Source organism: Heterocephalus glaber, unplaced genomic scaffold, assembly GCF_053883595.1.
Source record: "Heterocephalus glaber isolate CG9 unplaced genomic scaffold, H.glaber_assembly_v1.0 deba00000122, whole genome shotgun sequence".
NCBI lineage: Eukaryota > Metazoa > Chordata > Mammalia > Rodentia > Bathyergidae > Heterocephalus > Heterocephalus glaber.
This window is the reverse complement of record NW_028258138.1, coordinates 73,237,387-73,263,022: the sequence shown is the minus strand read 5'-3', so window position 1 is coordinate 73,263,022 and position 25,636 is coordinate 73,237,387. Positions and strand designations below refer to the sequence as shown.

The 25,636-nt window shown below is 39.7% G+C and overlaps 1 protein-coding gene across 1 annotated transcript in view; it reads right to left on the bottom strand.

The window, feature by feature from the left end:
* The window catches only part of Slc49a4 (solute carrier family 49 member 4), a 117,072-nt gene that overhangs the window by 73,847 nt on the left and 17,589 nt on the right, over positions 1 to 25,636 (bottom strand). Inside the window, exon 3 of the mRNA XM_004873611.4 lies at positions 8,268 to 8,533. Coding sequence (XP_004873668.1) covers positions 8,268 to 8,533 — 266 coding nt within the window. The remainder of the gene's footprint in view (positions 1 to 8,267; positions 8,534 to 25,636) is intronic.

Genomic DNA, 25,636 nt, shown 5'->3' with positions numbered 1-25,636 from the left:
GCTAAATCCCCGGCCCTACATTTCAGTTTTTTAAAAAGGAATGAGTTGTATACTTGTGATTGTTAATCTTGATTGTCAACTTGGTTGGCTGGGGAGCGACCTAGGAGATTAGTAAGGCATATTTCTGGGTGTGTCTCTCTGGTGCCTTTCTCCTGTACTCTACTTCCTGGCACCATGAAGTGAGCAGTTTTGTTTCCCCAGTCCCTTCTGCCACGATGCTCCTGCCTTGAAGCTCCTGCCTTGAAGCTCCAGCTAGCAATTCCCTCAATCCTTTGAAGCAGAGAGTCAAATTAAATCTTTCTTTCTTCAGGTTGTGTTGTTAGGTCCAGGCAATGAAAAGTTGATTAATGCAATAACCACAGAGGGTTAGATGCTTTCTGTACTGCCACTGATCTTGCTTTCAGTTTTATCCCCTCCAAAGCCTATTTTTAAATGTAAATCTCATCATGTGAATCTGACAAACTTCAGAGTGTGATACTTGCCTACCCTTCAGCCCTGCTTAGAAGAACTGCAAGCGCTGGCTTCTGTTTCCATCACCCCAGCTCTACTCTCATCAGATCTAAGCCACTCTGGACTTTTCAGTTCTCTCTCTTTTCTGGGCTGCTTCTCCAAAGTGCTCTGTCTTTTTCATTCTTCCTTCTGCCCACCATGTTTGGCTTCCTCTCTCACATCCCTCAGGTTCTAGCGTTGATGCTGCATCTCTGGGAAGCTCCACTTCACCATGAAAATCTGTGCTAGGTGATCTTCCTCTGAGCTTCTAGCACCAAGTGCAGGGCTTCTGTATAACACTCATCACTCTGTTCTACAGCTGCACTTTCCTATCTTCATCCTTCAGAGCAGGAAATACGTCCACCTCAGTGCTTAGCATGGTCACAGGTATATAGGACTCAGGGTATGTGTGTTAAAGCCAGGCATGGTGGTCCACGACTTTAATCCCAGCACTCAGGAAGCTAAGGCAGAAGGACTGCTTTGAGTTCAAGTCAAGCCTGGGCTGCAAAGTTAGTTCAAGGCCCTGAACTACATAGCAGATGTTGTCTCAAAATACAAATAAAAAGGCGAGTCGCGCGGAACACGCAGAATCAGCCCACTGCTGGCAGGCAGGTCTGCCTGCACATGCCCTACCGAGGTCCCGAGTCGCGCAGAAGACGCCGAATCAGCCCGCTGCAGACAGGCAGGTCTGCACATGCACTACCGAGGTCCCGAGTCGAGCAGAACACACAGAATCAGCCTGCGCCCCGGCAACAATCCACTGGACCCCCACCCCCACTCCTCTGTACAGCCACCTGGTTCCACACTACAAAGATGAAGAGGACACCAGACCACCAGACCACGGTACTGAGTCCCACTGCTCCCGGCCCAGAGGTAGGGGCTTCTGAGCTGCCGTCCCACTGTTCCTGGTCCAAAGGAAGAGGCTTCCCGGGCACCATCCCTCCCACTGCTCCCAGCCCAGAGGATAGGGCTTTTGGGCCACCTTCTGTCACACCGCTCCTGGCCCAAAGGAAGGGGCTTCTGGGCCACCATCCCTCCTGCTGCTCCCAGCCCAGAGGTAGGGGCTTCTGAGCCGCCGTCCCACTGTTCCTGGTCCAGAGGAAGGGGCTTCCCAGCCACCATCCCTCCCGCTGCTCCCAGCCCACAGGAAAGGGCTTTTGGGCCACCATCCCTACCGCTGCTCCCAGCCCCTGTCCCACCTCTCCCAGCTCAGAGGAGGTAATCCGTGCAGGTGCCAACAGCCCTCCCCGACAGTTGAAATGAGAAAACACGTAAATAAGTCTCAAAACCAGACTTCCAGATCACCTACAGCAACCCCAAAGGGAAATGAGATAGAACAATCTGATACTCAACCACCTGGACCCACTGAACTGGCAAAAAAGGGGATCTGGAAAAAACGAAATCAGAAATAATTTCTCAGATAACAGGAGAAATTGTGCCCCTAGTGCAGGACATGATTAATAAATCTAGAGAGGATCTTGAGAACATGATGGAATCCCAACACAGGAAACAAACGGAATCCATAAAACAGATGCAAATAGATTTCCAGGAGATGAAAAACTCCATTGAAAGTCTACACAGCAGAATGAGCCAATGTGAGGACAGAATTTTAGATATACAAGATAAGATTGCAATTAGTGACCAGGAAAAGAAAAATTGCTGCAAAATTGTAAGGGAACATGAGAAATCAATCCAGCAGCTGCTAGATGATGCAAAGAGGAATAACATAAGACTGATTGGACTCAATGAAGAAACAGGAGAGAGTGCAGATGACATAAAAAAATCTCTTCACAGAAATAATGGCAGAAAACTTCCCAAGCAGGGGAAATAGAGCTTGACATACAGATAAGTGAGGCATATAGGACTCCAAATAGCCTTGATCAAAAAAAATCTACACATAGGCATATAATTGTTAAGATTCCAGAAACTCAACAGAAGAACAAAGTTCTACAAGCAGTGAGAGAAAAGAAACAAATCACATACAAAGGAAAGCCCATCAGAATCACAGCAGACTTCTCAACACAAACCATCAAGGCAAGAAGAGCTTGGAGTGACATATTCCAAGCCCTCAAAGAAAACAGCCTCCAACCCAGATTGATGTACCCTGCAAAACTATCTTTGAAAATGGATGGAGAAATAAGATACTTTCATGACAAAGAGCACCTTAGGAGCTTTGAGAATACCAAACAGGCACTCCAAAGAATTTTACACAATATCCTAGGAACAGACATTGAGGATCACAACCCCAGGAAGCAAAGCAGAATGAACCCATTGGGCATGACAAGAAATTAAATGTAAAGGGGGAGAACCCAACTAAAAGAAAAAGCCATGGCAATGACAAGTCAATACATTTCAGTTATAACCATCAATGTTAATGGTCTCAATTCACCAGTCAAAAGAAATAGACTGGCAGAATGGGTCAAGAAGCAAAATTCAACAATATGCTGCATACAAGAAACACACTTAATTCAAAAGGAAACTCATAGACTGAAAGGTAAAGGGTGGAAAACAATACTCCATGCGATGGGAACCTGCAAAAAAGCAGGAGTAGCTATCCTCTTTGCAGATCAAGTAGATTTCAAACCAACACTGATTAAGAGAGACGAAGAAGGACACTACATCCTTGTAAAGGGAACAATCCAAGAGGAAGAGATGACAATCATAAATATCTATGCACCAAACACTAGTGCACTGAACTATATAAAGCAAATACGAACGGACATGAAAAGTCATATATGCACTAATACAATTGTAGTGGGGGACCTCAACACCCCACTGTCACAAATAGGTAGATCAACTAGAATAAAAATAAGTAATGAAATACTGGAACTCAATTGAACTCTTGAACAAATGAACTTAACAGATGTTTACAGAGTCTTCCACCCCACAAAATCAAAATATACATTCTTTTCAGCTGCACACGGGTCATTCTCCAAAATAGACCACATACTCACACACAGAACATGTTTAAGTAAGTGCAAAGGAATTGAAGTTATCCCCTGTATATTATCAGACCATAGTGCAATGAAATTGGAGATCCATCACAAAAGAAACTCAAAAAATTTCATAAACGCGTGGAAATTGAATAACACACTTCTGAATAACCAATGGGTCACAGAGGAAATTAAAAAAGAAATCAGACAGTCCCCTCAATGAAATTACAATGACAATACAACATATCGGAATCTATGGGACACAAAGCAGTCTTATGAGGGAAATTCATAGCAGTGAATACACATATTAGGAAAACAGAACCAGCCCAATTAAACAACCTGATGCTGCACCTCAAGCTTCTAGAAAAAGAAGAACAGGACAACCCCAGAGCTCATACAAGGGAGGAAATTATAAAGATCAGAGGAGAAATCAATGCAATGGAGACTAAGAGAACAATACAAAAAAATCAATGAAGGCAGGGGTTGGTTCTTCAAAAGAAGCAACAAAATTGACAAACCTTTAGCCAACCTTTTCAGAAAAAGGAAAGAAAAGGCCCAAATCCATGCAGTTAGGAATGAAAAGGGTGAAATTACAACAGACCCAGCAGAAATCCAAAGGATCATCAATACCAACTTCCAGAACCTATATGCCAATAAGATGAACAACACAGAAGAAATGGACAGATTCCTAGATACATATGAATTACCAAAGTTGAACAAAGAAGACCTAAAAATTCTGAACAACCCAATATCAACCAATGAAATTGAAAATGTAATTAAAAACTTATCAACTAAGAAAAGCCTGGGCCCTGATGGCTTCACTGCTGAATTCTACAAGACATTTAGAGAGAGGAACTGCTGCCACTACTGTTTAAACTCTTCAGTGAAATTGAAAGGGAAGCAATACTCCCAAATTCATTCCTGGAAGCAAGCATCACCTTGATCCCCAAAGCAGAGAAAGACCCAACTGAAAAGGAGAACTAGAGGCCAATCTCACTAATGAACATAGATGCAAAAATCCTTAATAAGATAATGGCAAACAGAATGCAGAAAATCATCAAGAAGATCATACACCCTGATCAAGTGGGATTCATCCCAGGGATGCAGGGATGGTTCAATATACGAAAATCAATTAATGTAATACACTATATCAATAGAGCAAAGGACAAAAACCATTTGATTATTTCCATAGATGCAGAAAAAGCATTTGACAAAATCCAACATGCATTTATAATAAAAACCCTACAAAATCTTGGAATACATGGTCTCTACCTCAAACTGATAGAAGCCATCTATGAAAAACCAAAAGCCAATATCATACCAAATGGTCAAAAACTGAAATCCTTCACACTAAAATCAGGAACAAGACAAGGATGTCTACTATCACCACTCTTGTTCAATGTAGTTCTGGAAACATTAGCCACAGCAATTAGACAAGAGAAAGAAATGAAAGGAATAAAGATAGGAAATGAAGAAGTCAAATTGCCATTATTTGCAGATGACATGATACTGTATACAGAAGACCCCAAGAACTCCACCAAAAGTCTTCTAGACGTAATAACCAAATTCAGTCAAGTAGCTGGTTACAAAGTTAACACACAAAAAATCAATAGCTTTCCTCTACACCAATGACAGACTCACTGAGAGAGAAATAGAACAAATAATTCCTTTCACAATAGCATCCAAAAAACTGAAATACCTAGGAATTATCCCAACAAAAGAAATCAAAGACCTCTTCTCTGAAAACTATGGCACTCTGAAAAGAGAGATTGAAGATGATATCAGAAAATGGACAGACATCCCCTGCTCCTGGGTAGGAAGGATTAATATAGTGAAAATGGCCACACTTCCAAAACTGCTATATAGATTTAATGCAATTCCAATTGACATCCAGGCAGCATACTTCATAGACCTCGAGAAAACAATCCAAAAATTCATTTGGAGCAAGAAGAGACCCAGAATAGCAAAAGCAATTCTAGGTAACAGAGACATGGCAGTGGGTATCTCAATCCCCAACCTGCAACTATACTGCAAAGCTACTGTGATAAAAACAGCATGGTACTGGCAAAGAAACAGACTTGAGGACCAGTGGAACAGATTAGAAGATGCAGAAACAATGCCAGACACACTCAGCCATCTCATCTTCAATGAAGGAGCCAAACACCCTCACTGGAGGAAAGATAGCCTCTTGAATAAATGGTGCTGGAAAAATTGGGCTTCAACTTGCCAAAGATTAAAACTAGACCTATATCTCTCACCATGCACTAAACTAAAATCAAAATGGATTAAAGATCTAAATATTAAAATAGAAACTCTGAACCAGTTGGAAGAGAGGTTAGGTAGAACCCTTGAAGACATCGGTGTAGGAAAAGAGTTTATGAACAAAACCTCAGTTGCCCATGAACTAGCACAATCAACAAGTGGGCTCTCTTCTTATTAAAAGGCTTCTGCACAGCAAGAGAAACCACCAGCAGTGTGAGGAGACAACCCACAATGTGGGAAAAAATCTTCACTTGCTCTTCCTCAGACAAAGGTCTACTATCTTGAATCTATAAAGAACTTAAAAAGATCAGACCTCCCAAATTTAAAGGCCCAATCCGAAAATGGGCATCTGAAATGAACAGACAGTTCTCAGACAAAGAAGTAGAAATAGCAAATAAATACATGAGAAAATGTTCAACATCACTGGTCATTCGAGAGATGCAAATGAAAACAACGCTGAGATTCCACTTCACTCCAGAAAGAATGGCTACTCTCATGAAATCCACCAATAACAAATGCTGGCGGGGCTGTGGGGAAAGAGGAACCCTGCTCCACTGCTGGTGGGAGTGTAGACTGGTGCAAGCACTGTGGAAATCAGTATGGAGATACCTCAAAGAACTAGGACTGGAAGTCTCATTTGACCCTGCTATTCCACTGCTGGGGATCTTCCCCAAAGAATTAAAAGAATCATACCACAGTGATATATGTGTGCCCATGTTGATAGCAGCACAGTTTGTAATAGCTAAAACTTGGAAACAGCCCAAATGCCCATCAGCTGGAGACTAGATCAAGAAAATGTGGTTTTTTTATAAAATGGAGTACTACTCAGCCATAAAAAATGAGAAATTAGAGACATTTATAGCTAAGTGGATGCACATTGAGGCAATATTCTTAAGTGAAATAAATAGGACACACATGTATAAATACCAAATAGTTTCTCTGGTGTGAGAAACTGAAAGTGTAAATAAGGACTAAAATGTATAACAGGTAATGTGAAATAGGAAGAAAAGGGGCAAAGGGGAAGGAAGTGGGAGGGCTAGGGGAAAGGATAGAAGGGAATGGGATTAATATGAGGAAGTGGAAAAATAGGAATAAAATCTTTGTAAATAGGGAGGAATGGAGGGGTTGAAGGGAGGGCTGGGCAAGGGTGAAAAATAAGAACCAAGAGAGACTATGTAAAGGTGCAAATTTCCAATGATGAACGTCATTATATTGTATACCTAAAATGTACCAATGATTAGAATGAATAATAGATAATGCAAAATAGGATGAAAAGGTCCAAAGGGGTAGGGGTAGTGGGAGGGGCAGGGGAAAGGAAAGAAGGGAAAGGAAAAATGATGAGAAATGGAAAAAATGGAAATAAAGTCTTTGCAAATAGGGAAGGGTGGAGGGCGTGAAGGGAGGGCTAGGAATGGGGAAAAAATAAGAACTAAGATGCATCATGTAAAGGTACAATTCCCAATGAGAAATGTAATTGTGTTGTATACCTACAATGTACCAATAAAAGAATTTAATTCAAACAAAACAAAACAAAAAAACCAATAAAAAGTCTGTTAAATTAAAAACGAATAAATAAGACAAAGTTCAGCATAATCTGGTCCCCTGGTGTTTGGCACTGACAGCCAAACACACACCACTGCAACCACATCAAACTTTGGGCAAAGTCTTAGACATACTGAGCTCTCTCACACTCTCCCTCCTTCAGCAGTGCTTGCTCCCCTCAGGAGGATTCTAACCCACCTGAACACTTAGTGAACTCCCACAAAAGTCTTAACTTTATTATTATGTTTTTGGCGAAGCTTTCCCTACCTAACTGTTCAACTTCTCTCCAAACCCAAGCATGTAAGGTCTCCCTATCTCTGTATTCCTCTTTGTGTTATAATCGTCTCAACGTTGATCTCACTGATTCCTAGTGCTTAGCACAAAGTGAATATGTAGTAAACACTTATAGAAAGCACTCTTTCTGTAGAAAGAAACAACAGGCACATCAGGACAGAGGACATATTTAGTATCTGTAGAATATGGTAATATAAGAGTGAGGTGGAGCTCGACTCTAGGAACAAAAACGATTCAAGAAAATACTTTGGAAAGGCTAATATCCCTGATTAAATAGGCTTAACATATAGAAGATAGGAAATAAAGAGAAGAATGAACTATAAGTGCTCAAGGTTAATAAAGTTAGAGAACATGGCCAATAATTTAAAAATTACAAAGGAAAAAATGGGCTGAAAGCTTTCCAACATCTGTTTGACAGATGTTTATGATCAATCATGTTTAATTTACATATTGGTATGCTATTTAGAGAAGACACTAGAATATGTATTATACAGTGCTTCATTGTATATGGATGAAGGGAGTTACACTAAGAAAGAACTTTCTGTGGAGTGAGAATACATTTTAAATTCAGTAACTTTCTAGGAAGCGTGTAAGTTTTAAATAGGCACCTCGATACTACACAACAAAGAAAGCATATTATGTGCATGGGTAAACTTCAGTCCTTATTTCATATGAGTGATCTGATATAAAAAAGTAGAGTGAAGGGATTAAAAAAAAGTATAACAAGAAGTGTAAAAATGCAGTTACCTGCGTACAGCACAGTCTCGATGCGATCTTTAATGTGAGCCCTGCTACTCTCTGCAGCAAGGAGGGGCGATGTCCCATTGGGAGCGGGAACAACAAGTGGCCCAACCAAAAATGCACACGCTCCACCAAGGTAACTGAGCATAGATGCAATTGCAGTGGCTGTGGCCCGTTCGTCTGCAGAAAACCATGTTGTAGAGAGGAATGGTGCTGCGTTCATTACAGTTGGACCCGCCAATCCATTTACCATCTGTCCTCCATGAATTAATCTAGAATTTAAAAAATTAAAAGGCTGTCAGGGATCCAAAGCAGGTATTTTCTAAGACAAAAAGAAATAAGCTGGCTTACCTTTTAAAAGGCATGTTGACCCTCTACGAAGGAGATCAAATATAGCAATAGTTACTATTTATTCATTTCACAGATATTTACTGAAGCCTCTGATTTGTGCCACATATCAAAATAAGCATTTCGTAGACTCAGTTCACTTAGCTGTCATAACAATACTATGTGGTGGCTATTACTGACCTCTTCTATTGAAATATGAAAGCCTAGGCTTGCAAAGATCAGGAACTACTTGCTTAAGTGTTAAAATTTAGATTCAGGTCTGACTCCAAAAATACATATTCTTTCTACTACACTGCCATTCATTAACAGATCTAGTAGTGCCAGTGGCTCTAGAAATGATACAGTTGAGCTCAACATGTCATACTTACTCTTTGCCATGAACTTTTTTTTTTTAAAAAAAGATATTTACTATCTTCTAATGTTATAGAAATTGGTTAAGGAATTGGAGGACTTGGGTCCCTTAAGCTTTGAAACTAGCTATCTGAATGGCCCTGGGCAATACATAATGGGGGCAGGGGGTTGTACCCCATTTCTTTTCCCATAAAGAGATGGGTTTAAATTCCATAAGTATTTACTGAGCACCCATGAGGTTAAGGGACTGTAATCATAGACTAGCTAGGCCCCTTTCAGGAATAAGTAGGCTTCTTTCAATTTGTTTTGTTTTGTTTGTTTTGAGGGAGAGGGTGTTGAGGATTGAATCCAGGGCTTCTTGTGTGCCCTTTCAGCCCTAATGTGCTGATTCCGACTTTAACTGTAAGATATAGAGAAGAGCAGTTTAATATTTCCATTCCATTTGTTCTCTTGCTTTTTTCTCAACATTTCACTTAGCACTCCTGGATCTTGCAGACCAAATCCTTTAACCTCATTGCTCTCCCTGCTCCCAGCATACACAGGCACATTCAAGAGAAGTCGAAAGGGCAAAAAGGAGCCAAAAGTCTAAACAAGACAAACGGGAAAAGGAGATAGCCAACCTCTTGTGACCTGGAGGTAAGGAAAGAGAAGGGATAGTACAGAGGAAGTTTCCAAGATATTATCATTTTTCCCTTTCATGTTTTGTTTTTTAAGCAGCACTGAGTTTCAAATCTTTTTTTAAACAATTGGTATCTCAACTCACTTACAAAAACTTTTCTGATTGCAGATGGACATAATTAATAAACAGGCATCTGGGGAGGGGTAAAGCCCTAAGGAAGAAGCCTATGTGAATGGGAAGTAGAATACTTAAATCCGGCCTACCTATATCTTCATAATTGTTAGAAAAATTATTTGAAAGCAAATAGCTTCGTGTCATTAATATTACTAAGAAAACAGAAGACATTTTAAAATTTCCTTGTTGAAGGGGAACAACTTTCTACATGACAGAAATGAATTTAAACTGTTTATAAAACCAAATAGTTCCAGGGCTGAGCATTTAGCTCAGTGGCACTGCATCCACCTCACAAGTGCAAGGTCCTGAGTATGATCCCTGATACAAAAACAAAACAAAAAACAAATAGTTCCTCTAAATGCCAGTGGATCCCAGAGTGTCCCACAGCAATTTTATCACAGAAATATTCTTTTTTTTTTTTGGTACCGGGGATCAAACTCAGGTCCTTGTGCTTCCGAGGCAGCCAGCAGAACCACTGAGCTAAATCCCCGGCCCCACAGAAATATTCTTAATGCATTGTTATTAAGTGGTTTTAATCATGACTTGTGATGGTACAATTAGAAAGTACTGTATATAATGGCTCATAAAGCTAACTTCTTTGATATTTAATACTTTTAATGGCATGTTACTGAAAGACTCATTTCATCTAAGAGAAGGCCTGGAATAAACAAATTTTATTACATCTAAAAATATTAAGGGTAAAGCAGGTGTGGTGGTACACACCTGAGATCCCAGCTATTCTAGAGGATAAGGCAGGAGAATCACAAGTACAAGGCCAACCTGAGCCTAGGTCTTTAAGCAAGACCCTCTCTCAAAATAAAAAATTAAGAGAAAAGAATGTAGCTCAGTGGTAGAGTGCCCCTAGGTTCCATTCACAGTACTGATAAAAAAAAAAAAAAAAAAAAAAAAAGAGAAGGGTGAAACATGGGAGAAATAATCTATTAAAAAATGTACAAACAACTGATAAAATAGTATGAGTTCTGAGAGTTAAGGTATAAAATTCAAATTACTGTCATGGCTTAATTTTCCTTTCAGTGCTGAGGATGAACCAGGATCTTCCACATGCTAGGCAAGTACTTAATTGTGAGCTACAAGGTCTGATTGCAACATACAGTGAATGTTTAAATAAAAATAAAAAATGTATTATAGTAATAAACACATTGCCACTAATCCCCCTGAATCTATTCAAAATGTTTGTGGTAACTTCTGTCAGAGAAAAACATCACAGTATGTCCTCATCCAACTTATTCACTGGATGGCACCATGTGACTTCTGGCTCTACCCCAAAGTCAAAATGACCATGAAAGATAAACATTTTTGAATCAATTCAGGACATCAAGACAGCCATGGCAGGGCAACTAAAGACACTCAGAAAAAAGGACTCTAGAACTGTGTCAAAATGTGGTTAGAATGATGGGGTATGTTTGAAGCAAGGGGGAACATTTTGAAGGGGGATTAATGGCACTGTGTCTTTTGCTGTAATGCATTTTTAGCATTCACTGTATTTTTTTTTATTGCACCTCATATACCCCCAGCCCTTGGCTTAACTCCTTATTACCTCTCGTTGGAACTATGAATAGATATTATCCAAGAGGTGACCGCAAGAGTCACAGAATATTTGAGTGTGAGATAATCTAAAGGTCATTCAAGTTCTGTGTACTCCATTCTCAGATCTGAGCATCTCTCACTGAAACACAGTACACATGCTGAAGTGCTATCAGAAAAGGCAGAATACTACGGACACGCAGATGGGTCTCAGCTCAGAGGTCTCTGAACTCAGGAAGCCAAGCTATAGCATATAAGTTTTCACAGTTAAAAACATCTCAGGAATTAAAACAAGCCAACTAGATGTTTAGCTACTAATATTAAATATTTGTATGTTTTGTGCATTAAAAGTTATCACATAGGGCCGGGGATTTAGCTCAGGGGTTCCGCCACCTGCCTCGAAAGCAGAAGGACCCAAGTTCGATCCCTGGTACCAAAAAAAAAAAAAGTTATCACATACACACACACACTCTTCACAAACGGATTCCATTGTTCTATGGCCTAAAGGATTTGTGGGTTACCTTCTGAATTTATAAGAAACCTAGCAGGTAAACCCATACTTCCCAGGACCTTTTAGTTTTCCAGAACTTAGTCCTTCTCCTTCTCACACTTGTATCCCAGAGTCCCTCAGGGCCTGGCAGTTACTAACGTTAGACTTGGTCATACGTACTGTTGTCCTAGTAGCTGTGATGTTACATTAATCTAAACTATCAAGATTTTCATGTTTCCTTGATACTATTTTCTACCACCTACCACTAACTTACTCCATTTTATAAAATATATTTAAAAATAAAATTCTGTTTAATATAGAAACTCTAATTTTTCTCTTTAATGTTAATGCCAAATAAGTTTTTCTGGAAAAATGTTGACCTTTAATATAGTAAAGTCATATAGTTATTAGCACAAACTCTTTAAAATGAGAAAAAAAGTGATGAAATAACAGTAAAATACTTACTATAAGTTATATTCATTATTTAACTCATTCAACAAACATGTATTAACTATTCTCTGTGTGTTGGGTAGGCACCATGATAGACATAAGGGAATATAAAAATAAAAAGTGAAAACTCTCACCTTTCAGAATTTCTAAGAGGCCTGTAAATGGGGCCAGGCAACAGGCTGGGTTTTCTAAGTGCTAACTTCACCAAGCTGTCCAGTGACAGGTCAAGGTCCTATGCTGAGGCACCAGCACCAGATTTGGACCAGTAGACCCAGCTACTCCACAGCCTGAAGAATAAGAAACAAACCTTGCTACTCAGTAGAAGAAAAATACCAAAACTACTGCTAAGTTATCCACTAATGCTGAAAGAATTCAGAGGTATGGCAGCTAGTTGAAATAGCCCTTGCTCCACCTAACTGCAATGCTGGGTGTAAAAGAGAACATTTATGAATGGAGCTCAACTGTACTTGGTCCACTAGGTTCTGTATATGAAGGTGGTGTGTTTTTTTCTAGATATCACATTTTCACCACTTAAGCCACTGCTTTCTGCACCAGAATCCATCCCTGCACTATCAACAGTCAGGAAGTCATCTGTCTGGACATCCTGAAAGACAACTGCAGTCTCACTTTGACTACTTCAAAGGTTTTGCTGTCCATCTGTCCCCTTCTGACAGACTGCAACTCTGGATCCTCTGGTTGGAAGCTCACGGCCACTCAGTATTTGATCAACAGAGCAGAACATGACAGGATAACAAGATAGTGACCAGGAAACACACAACGTAATTCACAGTTTGTATAAAGTGTGAGGAAGCAGAAGGCATCTTCCCACTGTGCTGCAGATTTTTATAGTCTTATGGCTTGACTTCCATGTATGTGTTACACCGATGCTGCTCCCTGCTTTTATCCTTGGGAGATTGGGAGATTCCTCAAAAAGCTAAATACTGTAAGTGTAGAACTTTATAGCTATAGATTAGATATTTTAAAAACACTTATTTTCAAGTGTTGCTTCTTCAGAATATCAAAATGTATTCTGTGATATATATTAAGGATACTGGCCTGGAAGTCTACCAAATATTATAGTATTTTTTTTAGCCAAATTCATTATCTGTATGAAATTATACAAGTAGTCATAGATGACTAGGTATTAATGTCATTCATTTTAGACCCAGATCTATTTCTGAGTGTGTGGTTCATGCTGTTGTAAAAATGCTTTACCTTTTACCTTTGTCAGCTGGTAATTAGAGGATTTCCTTTTACCCTTTGCAGCTCATGTATCATCTCAAATACAACAGGCTCTCGAAGGCACTAAAGGAGGAGGATGAGGAGTAGGACTTGTTGCCCTAAGAGTAGGTAAAGAGTCCCTATCATCACTGTATCAGGAATACAGAAAGCTAAAGCAATAATTTAGCCCTGCTCTAACGCTTAAGGGGCCTGGGCAGAGCACAAATAGGTGTCTGCATGGCTCTGCCTATAACATCAGGGGCTTCACAGGTATGTGTGAAGAGGAAGTTCCACACTCCAGCTAAGCTCTGTCTGGCCTCTTCTGAACAACTGTTGCTTAGCTATCCCTTTGAGTCCAAAAAGCACACACCAGGGATGCAGTCTACCCTTGGAAGAAGAGGCCTGGTGCTGGGGCTCACAGGATCTTGTGAAACAGCTGGTGTAGAGGGTAAAGGAGGTGGCAGGGATCATATTGTCCTATGAACTCCTCACCCCCAGAGAATGGAAAGGCTAAAGGAAAAACAACAGGGGACACTCACAGGCATAAAGTCCAACACAGTTCTAAGCACAGTCTCCATGGCAATTCTAAGACTATAATGGTGACAACCATGGAGAGATGGAAAAAGTATGGCTTGGAGAACTGTTAAGGTACTATAATAGATGTGGCTAGGTGAGTGATTAGATACTGGGAATGGGGGCACCCCCTGTAAAAACATGAGAAACTAAGGAAAGAGGTCTGAGCTGAGATATTTATGTTGAGTTTGGATTGGATTGGGGAATAAACACTGCAAAATATCAATAGTGAAAGGAAGAGGACTCTAGAAAGATGAGAGAGGAGTCATTATAGAGATAGGAAAGAAATAAAAGACAAACTAGTGTCATAGCAACTAAGAGGGTTTCAGGAAGAAAGAATGAGTGATTGACAGTACCAGTCAAGCAGTTTATTATCATCAATAGATGACAATAAATCTGAGCATGGAATCAGCAATGAGGAGGCTGTCTGTGATCTGACAGCGGTGGAATACTGAGGGTGGAGGGCAGACTCGGGAGGAAATGGAAATGGAGGATTTAAGCTCTTCATTCTGGTAGTTAGAAACAGATCAGAGGCAAAAATTAGAAATCCAAAATGCTCCAAAACCGAAAACTTTTGGGAGCTGGGATGTAGCTCAGTGGTACAGTGTATATTTGGCATATGCAAGGTAAAATTCCCTGCACCAAAAGTAACAACAAAGTTCAAAATTTTTGCATGTCAAGACAATATTACAAGTGGAGTTACACACCTGACCTCACATGATGGGTCACAGTCAAAACACAGAGACAGTAAAAAAAGTGTGCAAAATTCCTTCAGGCTATGTATATAAGGTATAAAAGAACATAAATGAGAATCATGTTTATTGTTTTGTATATGCAAATATTCCAAAATTTGAAGAAAAAAAAAAAAGAACCCACAATCTGAAATACTCTAGTTCCAAGCATTTTGGATAAGGGACACTCAACCTGTACAAGCTCAGCAAAGAGAAAAGGAAAAATACCCAGCCTAAATGGGCAGACTGGATGAAAAGTTTCTCTGCTTCATATGCTAAAGGATAAAATGCAATTTACAATTGTCCCAATGCACTCGTGAAAGAAGCTGGGTTTCAGAAACCAACCCCCACCTATGGGCTGGGCCATTTATAACAACACAAAAAACAAAGGAGAGAGGAGTCCCAATCTTCAGTAAAGGCAATTGCATCACATAGTTTAATGTTAATTTTTTTGTGTCATCATCACAAGCTTCAGGTTTGTTTTGCCAAGTAAAGGTTAAATTGAGGGTTAGGACCGTGGCTTGTTTTGTTTTGTTTTTTTGGGGGGGTACCGGGAATCGAACTCAGGACCTTGCACTTGCAAGGCACACTCCGGAACCACTGAGCTAAATCCCCAACCCCTAGGACCGTAGCTTCTGAATCCCTCAGGGTGCCTCACGAAGTACTCAGGCAGTATGACATGCTCAGGAATGCATGGCCTGACCCAAGTACAGGGTCAGGGAGCTGCTGGAGTACACAACTAAACAGCATTTTATAATCCTCACATCCTGGGCATTGTGGTGCACTTCTATTATCCCAGCATTTGAGAGGCTGAGGCAGGAGGGTTGTTGTGAGTTCAAGGCCAGCCTAGGTTACATAGTGAGTTTAACAACAGCCTGAACTATATAGTGAGACCCTTTCTCTGAAGAAATGAATGAATGAATAAAAATCTCCACAAAGTTACCTAAATGTGTGCGTTAAATGGTTGAGGGTGGTAAAATCAAGGCCAGTGCGACACTACTTCTCAAGCACGGCGGGGGGGAAGGGCAGAAGTCGGGGTGTGTAGAGCAGGTTCTTCTGCAGTGACCTCTGGAGCAGATGGAGAGCTGTGGAAACTGACTAGGTAATTTAAGGGGTCACCAGCTGCTTCCTTTTCCAACACATCACATCGGGGTGAGGGAGGTGAGGGCCTCCAGGGAGGAGACTGCCTGGCCCCATACCTTCCCCACAGGTCTGTCATGAGCAGGCACTGCTTCTTCACCCCAGTCTCCTCATACTGAGTCCTTAACCCTCTCCCAATCTCCTATCCTCCCTCCCCTCTCAAGCTGTTGTTCTCCTTACCTAGCACCTGGCTACCTCCAGAGCCTGGCTGTCCCATCCCTGCAAGGGAGGTGGGAAGATGGCTGAGAGGAGAAAATCTCCCTAGCAGGCTGGGAGCAGGAGTCCCTGCAGCCTCAGAGGAACTGGGATGGTGGAGACCAGGGGCACTGGGTGCTCTCCTGAGCGTTAGTACTTCGAGGATCCCCAGCCTGGCAGAGGCCCGGGAGGGGCCCAGCAGGACCCTGGCTCTGTGAAGCACTGCAGACCCTCACTGCCCTGGCACCTTCAGCCTGTTAGTGCCCCGCCCAGAGAGGATGAGGGTGCATGGGCGTGTGGGACAGCTTTCATGTGAAGCTGCGCTCCCTCTCCTATTATTCAATAGATGGTAGCTTTTCAAACAAATGCCAATAGCTGAAGTTCAAACTGAAGATCTATAATTCACATTTTTAAAATGTACTTGACACTTCAGCATGCAGTTAGTGATATTCTGGAATCCTATTCTTTTGCTTTCTGACATCCTGGAACAAATACCTATGATTCTTAAATTATTTCTATTATAATATGATGTTTTATAATTTAAATTTTTATAGCTAGAAGCAATTTCAGACCTCACCTAGATAACCTACTCCCTTTCAGAGAGGTTAATAACATATTTTAAATCACATTTATAATTTTATAACTTTTCCTTTTCTAAAAACTATTGGGAAGAGCTTTAGTTATATAACTAGCTACTGGCTAAGCCAGGTCTAGAAATCAAAATTAGAACAGATTTCATCAGTCTACAAATCTCTCTCTATTCTTCCATGTGGTCTTGTTCTGAGGATTCTGTTTATAACAGGAATGATATAAATCACTAATTGTTAAGAAAACCCAAGCCTCACAGATCCAATGGTACATAGTACCTGGCATATTTTGATACTGTGAATAAGCCTACTGTATAAACCTCTAGTTTATTATGACTAGTACTGATGATAATATTATAGAGTTGGATATTTAGAAACTTAGCAGATACTCCCTCAGTATAACTCTAGTGTTTTAAACTTAAGCTTTACGTATTTTATTATGAAGTAATTTATAATTCATAAAAATATTTCCTCTAAGACTTAGTATGTCAATAATTTAGAACCTTCTCCCAATTCCTAATCATCTCACATCAAAATATATGTGTTATAGGATTCTCAGGTATTGGAAATGGCAAAGGTGCTAAAAATAGTTTTCCTTTATTATAGCCCAAGGAAAGATAGGTCAATAAAACAGGTCAGAAACGTTATGAACCACAAAAGAAAGGAAGTTAGGAAAGGAAAACTAGAGATGAAAGTAGCAAAGATATGAGCCTTCTAAAGATGTTATAATCTTAGTTTTCTTTTATGAAGACTTATTATACTTTTATTTCCTTAATAATTTTGGCTAATTATGATTCATTAAAAAATATCTGTTGAGCATCCACTGTCATCAAGGCACCTGCAGCTAGATGCTAAAGGGAACATAAAGATAGGTATTACAGCCCTGGCCTTAAAGAGACCTAAAATAATAACTAACCAAGTACCACTTATAAAAGGACATCAAAACAGAGAAAAGAACATTGGATTAGATACAAAAAGACTCAGCTTCTAGTCTGGCGAACTTTATTAACCATATAACATGTGGTGAATTACTTACTCTCCTTCTGTTCAATTTCTCCAAAGACACTTTATCTCACAGGACGTTTTATAAGGCCAAACACAATAATCTCTTGGCAAGGTACAGGGGAAAAAGGGACTTCCTCCTGGTCTGAGATGCCTGTCTCCTACCATTATGTCTCATAACTCTTTGTCCTCTTAATGTAAAAATATACACTCATGGTAGGAAATTTTGAAAAGAAATGCAGAGAGAAGAAAAAAACTCATCAATACCTCAATTCAGACACCTTGACTAATATTTGATTGGTCTTTTTCTAATGCATCCGTCTCTCAATCCATATTAAGCATAGGTCATCACAGAAATCATGTTGAATATACAGTTCTATACTATAAAGGATGATCTTTATAGTATATCATGAGCATTTTCTCATTTCTTTAACTTTATAATCATAATTGTTAATGATTGTGATATTCAATTATATATAGTAAACTCACATTTAACCATTTTCCTAATGTCAAGTATTTGTTTCCAATGATTTACTTGCTCATATTAATAATGCTAGTGTGTGGTCATTCAAGAAATGCAGATGAAAACAACACTGAGATTCCACCTCACCCCACAAAGAATGGCTGCTATCAAGAAATCAATAACAAATGCTGGTGGGGGTGTGGGGAGAAAGGAACCCTTCTCCATTGTTGGTGGGAGTGTAGACTGGTGCAACCACTGTGGAAATCAGTATGGAGACACCTCAAAGAACTAGGACTAGAGGTCCCATTTGACCCAGCTATTCCCCCGCTGGGGATCTTCCCCACAGAATTAAAAGAATCACACCAGTGATATATGTGCACCCATGTTTACAGCGGCACAGTTTGTAATAGCTAAAGCTTGGAAACAGCCCAAGTGCCCATCAACTGGAAACTGGATAAAGAAGATGTGGGTTTTTTATAAAATGGAGTACTACTCAGCCATAAAGAATGAGAAACTAGAGTCATTTATAGCTAAATGGATGCACATCGAGGCCATACTCATAAGTGAAATAAATAGGACACACATGTGTAAACACCAAATAGTTTCTCTAGTGTGAGAAACTGAAAGTATAAATAAGGATTAAAATGAATAATTGATAATTTGAAATAGGAAGAAAAGGTCCAAAGGGGTAGGGGTAATGGGAGGGGAAGGGGAAAGGAAAGAAGGGAAAGGAAAAATTATGAGAAAAGAAAAAAAAATGGAAACAAAGTCTATGTAAATAGAGAAGGGTGGAGGGGGTGAAGGGTGCACAAGTAAGGGGGAAAAATTAGAACCAAGATACATCATGTATAGATACAAACACCCAATGATAAATGTAAACGAATTGTATACCTAAAATGTACCAATAAAAGAACTTAAGAATAAAAAAAATAATAATGCTAGTGTGATAATCTTTGTACATAAATATTAGCCAGTACAGTATTTAAATTATCTCTTCAGGCTCACAATGCCTGCTTAACCAGGACTGAGTGCTAGCTTTTTTCTTTTTGGTGGTATTGAGGATTGAACTCAAGGCTCTTGTACTGAGGTACATCCTCAGCCCATTTAATTTTTTTAAAATTTGAGACAAGGTCTCACTAAGTTCCACAGGCTGAGCTTGAACTTGCAGTTTTCCTGCCTCAGCCTCTCAGAGTGCTGGGATTACAGGTATGCATCACCATGCCTGGCTGGTATAGTTGCTGTTACAATAAATACCATGAACTTAATAGATTAAAAAAACACAATTTATTATTTTACAGTTCTGGCAAAAGGCCAAATATAGTCTGTGGGGGCAAGTCAAGGTGTCAGCAGGGCTGTGTCCCTTTATGGAGGCTTAGGAGAGAATCTATTTCCTGGCCTTTTCTGGCTTCCGGGGGTCACCTTTGTTGATTGGCTCTGGCTCCCTCCTGTATTTAAGACCAGAAACTGTGGTTTAAGTTCTTTCCCAAATTCTTTTTTTTTTTCGCCTCTTGTAAAGAATTCTGTAATTACATCCAGCTTACCTGAACAATCTAGAATACTCTATTTTAATCAGCAGATTGTGTTTAGCAAGCTATATCAGTCAGCTTTTTGTTATCACAACAAAATACCTGACCTTGGCGACTTACGCAGCACAGGCTTGTTTGGCTTGTGGTCTCAGGAGCTCAGAGGTCCCAGACAGCATAGTGCAAGCTTTGTGGTTAAAGCTGTACCCTGGCTGTACCACCTTCTGGTGTGGATACAAATGGCACAGGAGCAAGCAGTCATGTCTCAAGCCAGGAAGCAGAGAGAGGACAGGAAGGACTACACTTGTTCCTTCTATAATAACTCTTTCAGAGAACTACCAACAGGATAGCCTGAGAAATAACTTAAGCTTCTCTAATAAACTAAGGACCTCCCACTAGCCCCTACCTTACAGTACTCAGGATTGAACACAGGGCCTTCACACTGAGCTTCAAACTTTACATTCCCCGTTCAGAGACAAGGTCTTGCTAAATTGCTAAGCTTCCCAGGATAGGCTACAACTTGCAACCCTCCTGCCTCAGTCTCCCAGGGAGTTGGGATTACAGCATGCACCACCATGCCTGGCTAGGCTGCACCCCTCAAAGGTTTCGCCACTTCCCAATACTGCCACTGCCACCTTGCAGATCATACCTTCAATCACAATGGACCCACAGAAGATAGCCAAACTATATCCCAAACAGCAGAAAGTTAATTCCATCTACAACTGTAGTTCTCCTTTTTCATGTTAAGGTAACATTCTCAGGGCAAAATGCATCTCTAATTTGTGTTTCTTTGGGGTATTTCTTTTTTCTCTTGGTATAGTATAATTTTTCTCACTTTGAAAGAGTGCTTATACACCTCTGAAGAAGCCCCACCTTTGACCACATGAGGCTCCCAGGGGGACATCTAGACACAAGCCATAACAGTTACTGTCTACATTTCCAAGACACTTTTGCAGCTAGTTGAGGTCTTTTGGCTATGTTTGGGGCAATGGCATTAGAGTGGGGAGACATCAAGGTTACCTCCATGAGGACAGACAAAATATAAGGACAATTATGATGAACAGCTTGTGGACTATACTATCAAGGTCATTTCCTCAGACAGGCAACAAGACAGAAGGAAATTAGGTCACTGGATGTCCTTGCAGAACAGATCTGCCTACCTGCCCTGGCCCACCTGCCAACTCTAAATGATTAAATAAGAAAGAAGCATGATCTTGTTTGAGCCATTATATCCTGGGGTCTCCTCATTATAGCAGTTTAACTTGTTCCCTAATTGAGTAATTAGTCAAGGATTGGGGTGCTACATTCACAAAGGCACAACATACTTGGCACTTAGTGGTTAGGCTATAGGCTGAAAAAACAGACAACTTGTGAACCATAGCAAAACCAGTGCTTGTACTAACCTGGAACTCATTGGAGAAAATCAGAATATTGCTGTGTTTCTTGCCCCTTGCAAGGCACTACAGTTTGGATCAAGAACGTCCCTCAGAGGCTCATGTGTTAAGAACTGGTTGCCAATCTGTGACACTACTGGGAGACAGTTGAACCTTTAGGAGGTGGGGAAACTGGATTTCATTAGTGAAAGGAAATTAGGTCATCGGAGACATGGCCTTAAAGGGGATGGCGGGATGTGGGTCTCTTCCTCTTTTGCTTCCACAACCACTATGAAGTGAACAGACATCCTCCACACCATGCTTCCACTATGAGGTTCTACTTTACCACAGGTCCAGAGCAATAGGGCCAAGTGACCATAAACTGAAACCTCTAAAACCATGAGCCAAAGTAAATCTTTACTCTTGTTGTTTATCTCAGGTATTTTGTCATAGCAATGGAAAGCTGACTAAGGTAGTGGGGATGGCACTACAGGAGAGATATGAAGACAAATGTGAGCTGGTTTGGAAGTACTCATGGAAAAGACAAGAGCCTGCTACATGTTTCTCTCCATCCAGAGCCTGCAATCTAAACTTAATGGAAATGTAGGAATCTGATGCCTCAGACTGCTCTAATCAAATGACAGGAAATACTGTAAAATGTCTTTCAGAGCCTATCTGGTAGCATAGATCAGGTGTTATTTTCCTATCTAGGCCTATTTTTTTTTCAAATGGCATTAAATCAGACACCATTAAGTTAAGGGAAAAGATATGGAGTGAGCATAAAAGGCTTTTTGGTGAAGGTAACTGGAGAGTCAACAGGCATAAGAACTATAACTAGGGGTAAGAACTTCAAGAAAGTGTATCACCAAGATAGAGCAAAACAGTACTACAAGTTTAAGAATGCTTGATTACTAAAGCAACCTTCAGGTCCCCAAATCAGCACCAGGCAGAAAGTGTACTATGAAAACTGTGTAGCCCTCTGATAACCACTTCAGGTGTGGTCACTGAGGACAGTGGACACAAAGGGCCTTTCAAAGACAAAGCCAAAAGTCATACAGAACAATCACAGTAGTTATTCCTAGGGAACCTCAAAGAGCTGAAAAAACACAGAGAATGTGGGTTTTGAGTTGGATGCAATAACTGCACAGGATTTTGGGTTTTCTCCTTTGAGGAAAGATGAATACATGGGGAGTACATGGATACATGGAGGCACTGCATGACAGAGAATGAATCACTCCACACAGCTATTGTCCTTTTCATTCTTTGGTTATGGCACCTGAGTTTTAACTGAGCACCTTGCTGATGACCTATATTTCTAGTCTCTCTTAGAAATAGCATAATCATGTGATAAGTCTTTACCAATGTGAGATGGGTAGAAATGATGCATACAATCTCTAAGTTGTCACCTAAAGATGCAGGCAGTTGCTCTGGAGGTCTAATTTCCCAACCCTGTAAACTAAACTGAGGCCTGATGATGAGCCAGCCAGCTTTGACCATATGGACAAGGTGATTACCCCAGGGACTGATGTAGCAGCAAAGGATGAGGAACTCAGATCCCTGGAGGACTGTGTGGAACAGAGGTGCCCCTGTTTGCAATAGCCCACAACCTGTTAAGACTGTTTCCTGAACAATAAACTATCTTATTGAGGCTCTATATTTTTGGTCTCTTTGTTACACGGCTTAGCCTGTATACACAGGGGCTATCAATAAATATTGTTGAATTATGAACTCAAATGATGAAATATGGGAATCAACATTTCTTAAGTATGCCTATTATGTTCATTTTCCTTTCAGTTTAAAAATGTTTATATATTTACATATTATTTACAACTTACTATCAGATTATAAATGCATTTCTCCCAGTTTACATTTTAATGTTATGATTCATTTTTGTCAATGTTGATGTCAAAATGTTAATCTAGCCCTAACCCTAATCACAAATGTTTTTCTTTGTGACTTCTTTCACTGTTTTTATGCTTAGAAACAACAACAAGCTCTCTAGGAATAACATTTCTTTTCCTTTACCTTTTCTCATTTTAAATATGCAACTTTCTAATCCATCAGGAATATATTTTGATGGATGCTACAAAGGACTGTTTTTTCTAATATATAATTAATTTGCAAAAACACTTATCAATAAGCCCCTATTTCACAAAACATGATTCATTTAATAATTCTACTGGCCTGTGTTTTTTATATGTTAAATTATTACCCAAATCTACTTCTTTTCTTTCTATTTTGTTCCTTAATCATTTTGATCCAAATAAAGTTTTAGTTGTTCCTTTCAGTATTAAGAGAAAAAACTAAGGTAAATCCTTATTTTGAAATAAAGAATGAATTGGTATTTGCAATAGCCTTTGAAATATTCTTAACAGCTTTCAACTCAATCTATTCTGAAAACCCCATCAACATTCACAACTGTGATGATACACAGGAGGGGAGGATTCCAATCAGGAAGGGACAGGTAAGACCTTGGGTGTTCTAACCTGGATGATGATTATTTCCCTGAACTGTGTATGTTTTATGTACTTATCTATATAAATGATATATTGAGCAAGAAAAATTCATATATTACATTGGAGGCCCTTAAAAAATACAGTAGCTCAGAAATCATCATAACTCAAAGGCAACAAAAGGGGGAAATGTACTTCCCAAAGTTTAAAGATATTTTTACACCTTTTTTAACTCCTCCCTCACCCCAAGTTACAAGCTTATCGTGAATAGTTTCCCTCTATTACCAACCTTTTGGATCTAAAGCCCATCTGACCACAAGGCAAAAATACAGCCATGAAGCCTAATCCTAGAGTTTTAGAGTCAAGCTGAGGAAAGTAGAATTATTAAATAGAAGCTCAACCTCAATCTGCTTTAAATATGACATTATATGATTATGCTGCAGAATGGCCAAGACAAATGCAATTTATTTGGTCAATTACTATTCAAAGGGATGGTATTCGGTAGCTGTGCAAAAAGTTCTCAAACTTAAACGAGTAGAAGATGAATTAAAAGAGCTTGGGAAAACTGCTCATTCTCAGGGTTCACTCGAGGCCTAGAACTGGGGAGGGGCTCAGTGATTTATACTTTTAATAAGTAGGTAATCTATGGACCTTATTTTTTAAAATATTGATCTAGGAGAATCTGAATCTTATGCATTTTACACAGAAGAGTCTTAGTTTTTATGTATTTTTTATTTTTTTATTTTTTGGAACCAGGGATTGAACTCAGGACCCTGTGCTTGCGAGGCAGGTACTGGAACCAGAGCTAAATCCCCAGCCCAGAGTCTTAGTTTTAAAATCTACCAGTTACTCATTTTCACGTCAAAAGTTTTACATTTCCTTACTGGGAGATTTACATATAATTCTTCCTTGTCTTTCCTTCTCTACTCTCATTATTGATTCTCTGATGCAGGCATTTTAGTTTTACTTCATTTCGTTTTCAGTCAAAAAAGTAACATATGCAAGGGCCAGGGATTTAGCTCAGTGGTGCTGTGCTTGTATCCTGAGTTCAATCCCCAGTACCAAAAAAAAAAAGTAATATGTATACATGGTAAAGATATTCCCAAGAGTAGTGAAGAATAGAGAATAAAAATTAAATTTCCTTTCCAGTCCAGACTTCTGATTCTTCAGCTCCCCCTAAAACAACCCATGGTAATGGTGTCTTCTAGAATAAAGAATTAAGATGTGTTATGGACCCGTACCAACTCCCCATGATGAATGTAATCATTATGTACTGCAAATATATACTAATAAAAAATTAAAAATAGAATAGTCCTTGTCAAAAACTGCCATACATGCCCTTCCTATTATTCTATGTAAGCACATATTAAACATAATATTCTAAACCTAGTCTCTTTACTTAATAACATATCTTGGAGGTATTCTTTATTAGCACTTATAGAACTTTTACTTCATTTTTATAGCCGCATACTTTTCCACCACACACATGGTAGCCAGTCCTCTGTTGTAGGCATCTGAGATGCATACAGCCTTCTCCCATTACAAGCAAAGCTTCATAAATATGGTAGAGCTTTGCATGTGGGCTTTTCTGTAAGTTAAAGGATATGGACATTTTGAATCTTATATATTGCCAACATACTCTCAAAACAGGTCATCCCAAACTCAGCAGTACTCATTTTTCCACACACTTCAGGCAACACTGTCTATTACCATATTTTTTCTTCTTTGCCACTAGACATTTAATTGATGTTTTAACTTTGATTTCTTTAATTATGATAGAAAGTTGAGTCTCTCTTATGGCTTGTATCTAGATGTCCCCCCAAAGCCTCACACGCTCATAGTTGGGGGGTCTTCAGAGCTGACTGGATCTAGAGTGTATGAATATGGATTGAGAGTGTATGATTAATTAAATTAGTTTACTGATTGGTTCAGCATAGTTCTGGGTGTGAATAATGGAAACTCCCCTTCCCTCCAATAGGGTTGTAGCCTGGATGAAATATAAAGTGAGAGGAAAGCTCACTGCTTCACTGCCTTCTGCCTGCTCTGCAATGGACTGTTTCTCCTCTGCTGTGCCCCTCTGCCACACCACCCTGCCTTGCAGCCAGCCAACTATGGACTGAAACTTTTACAAACTGTG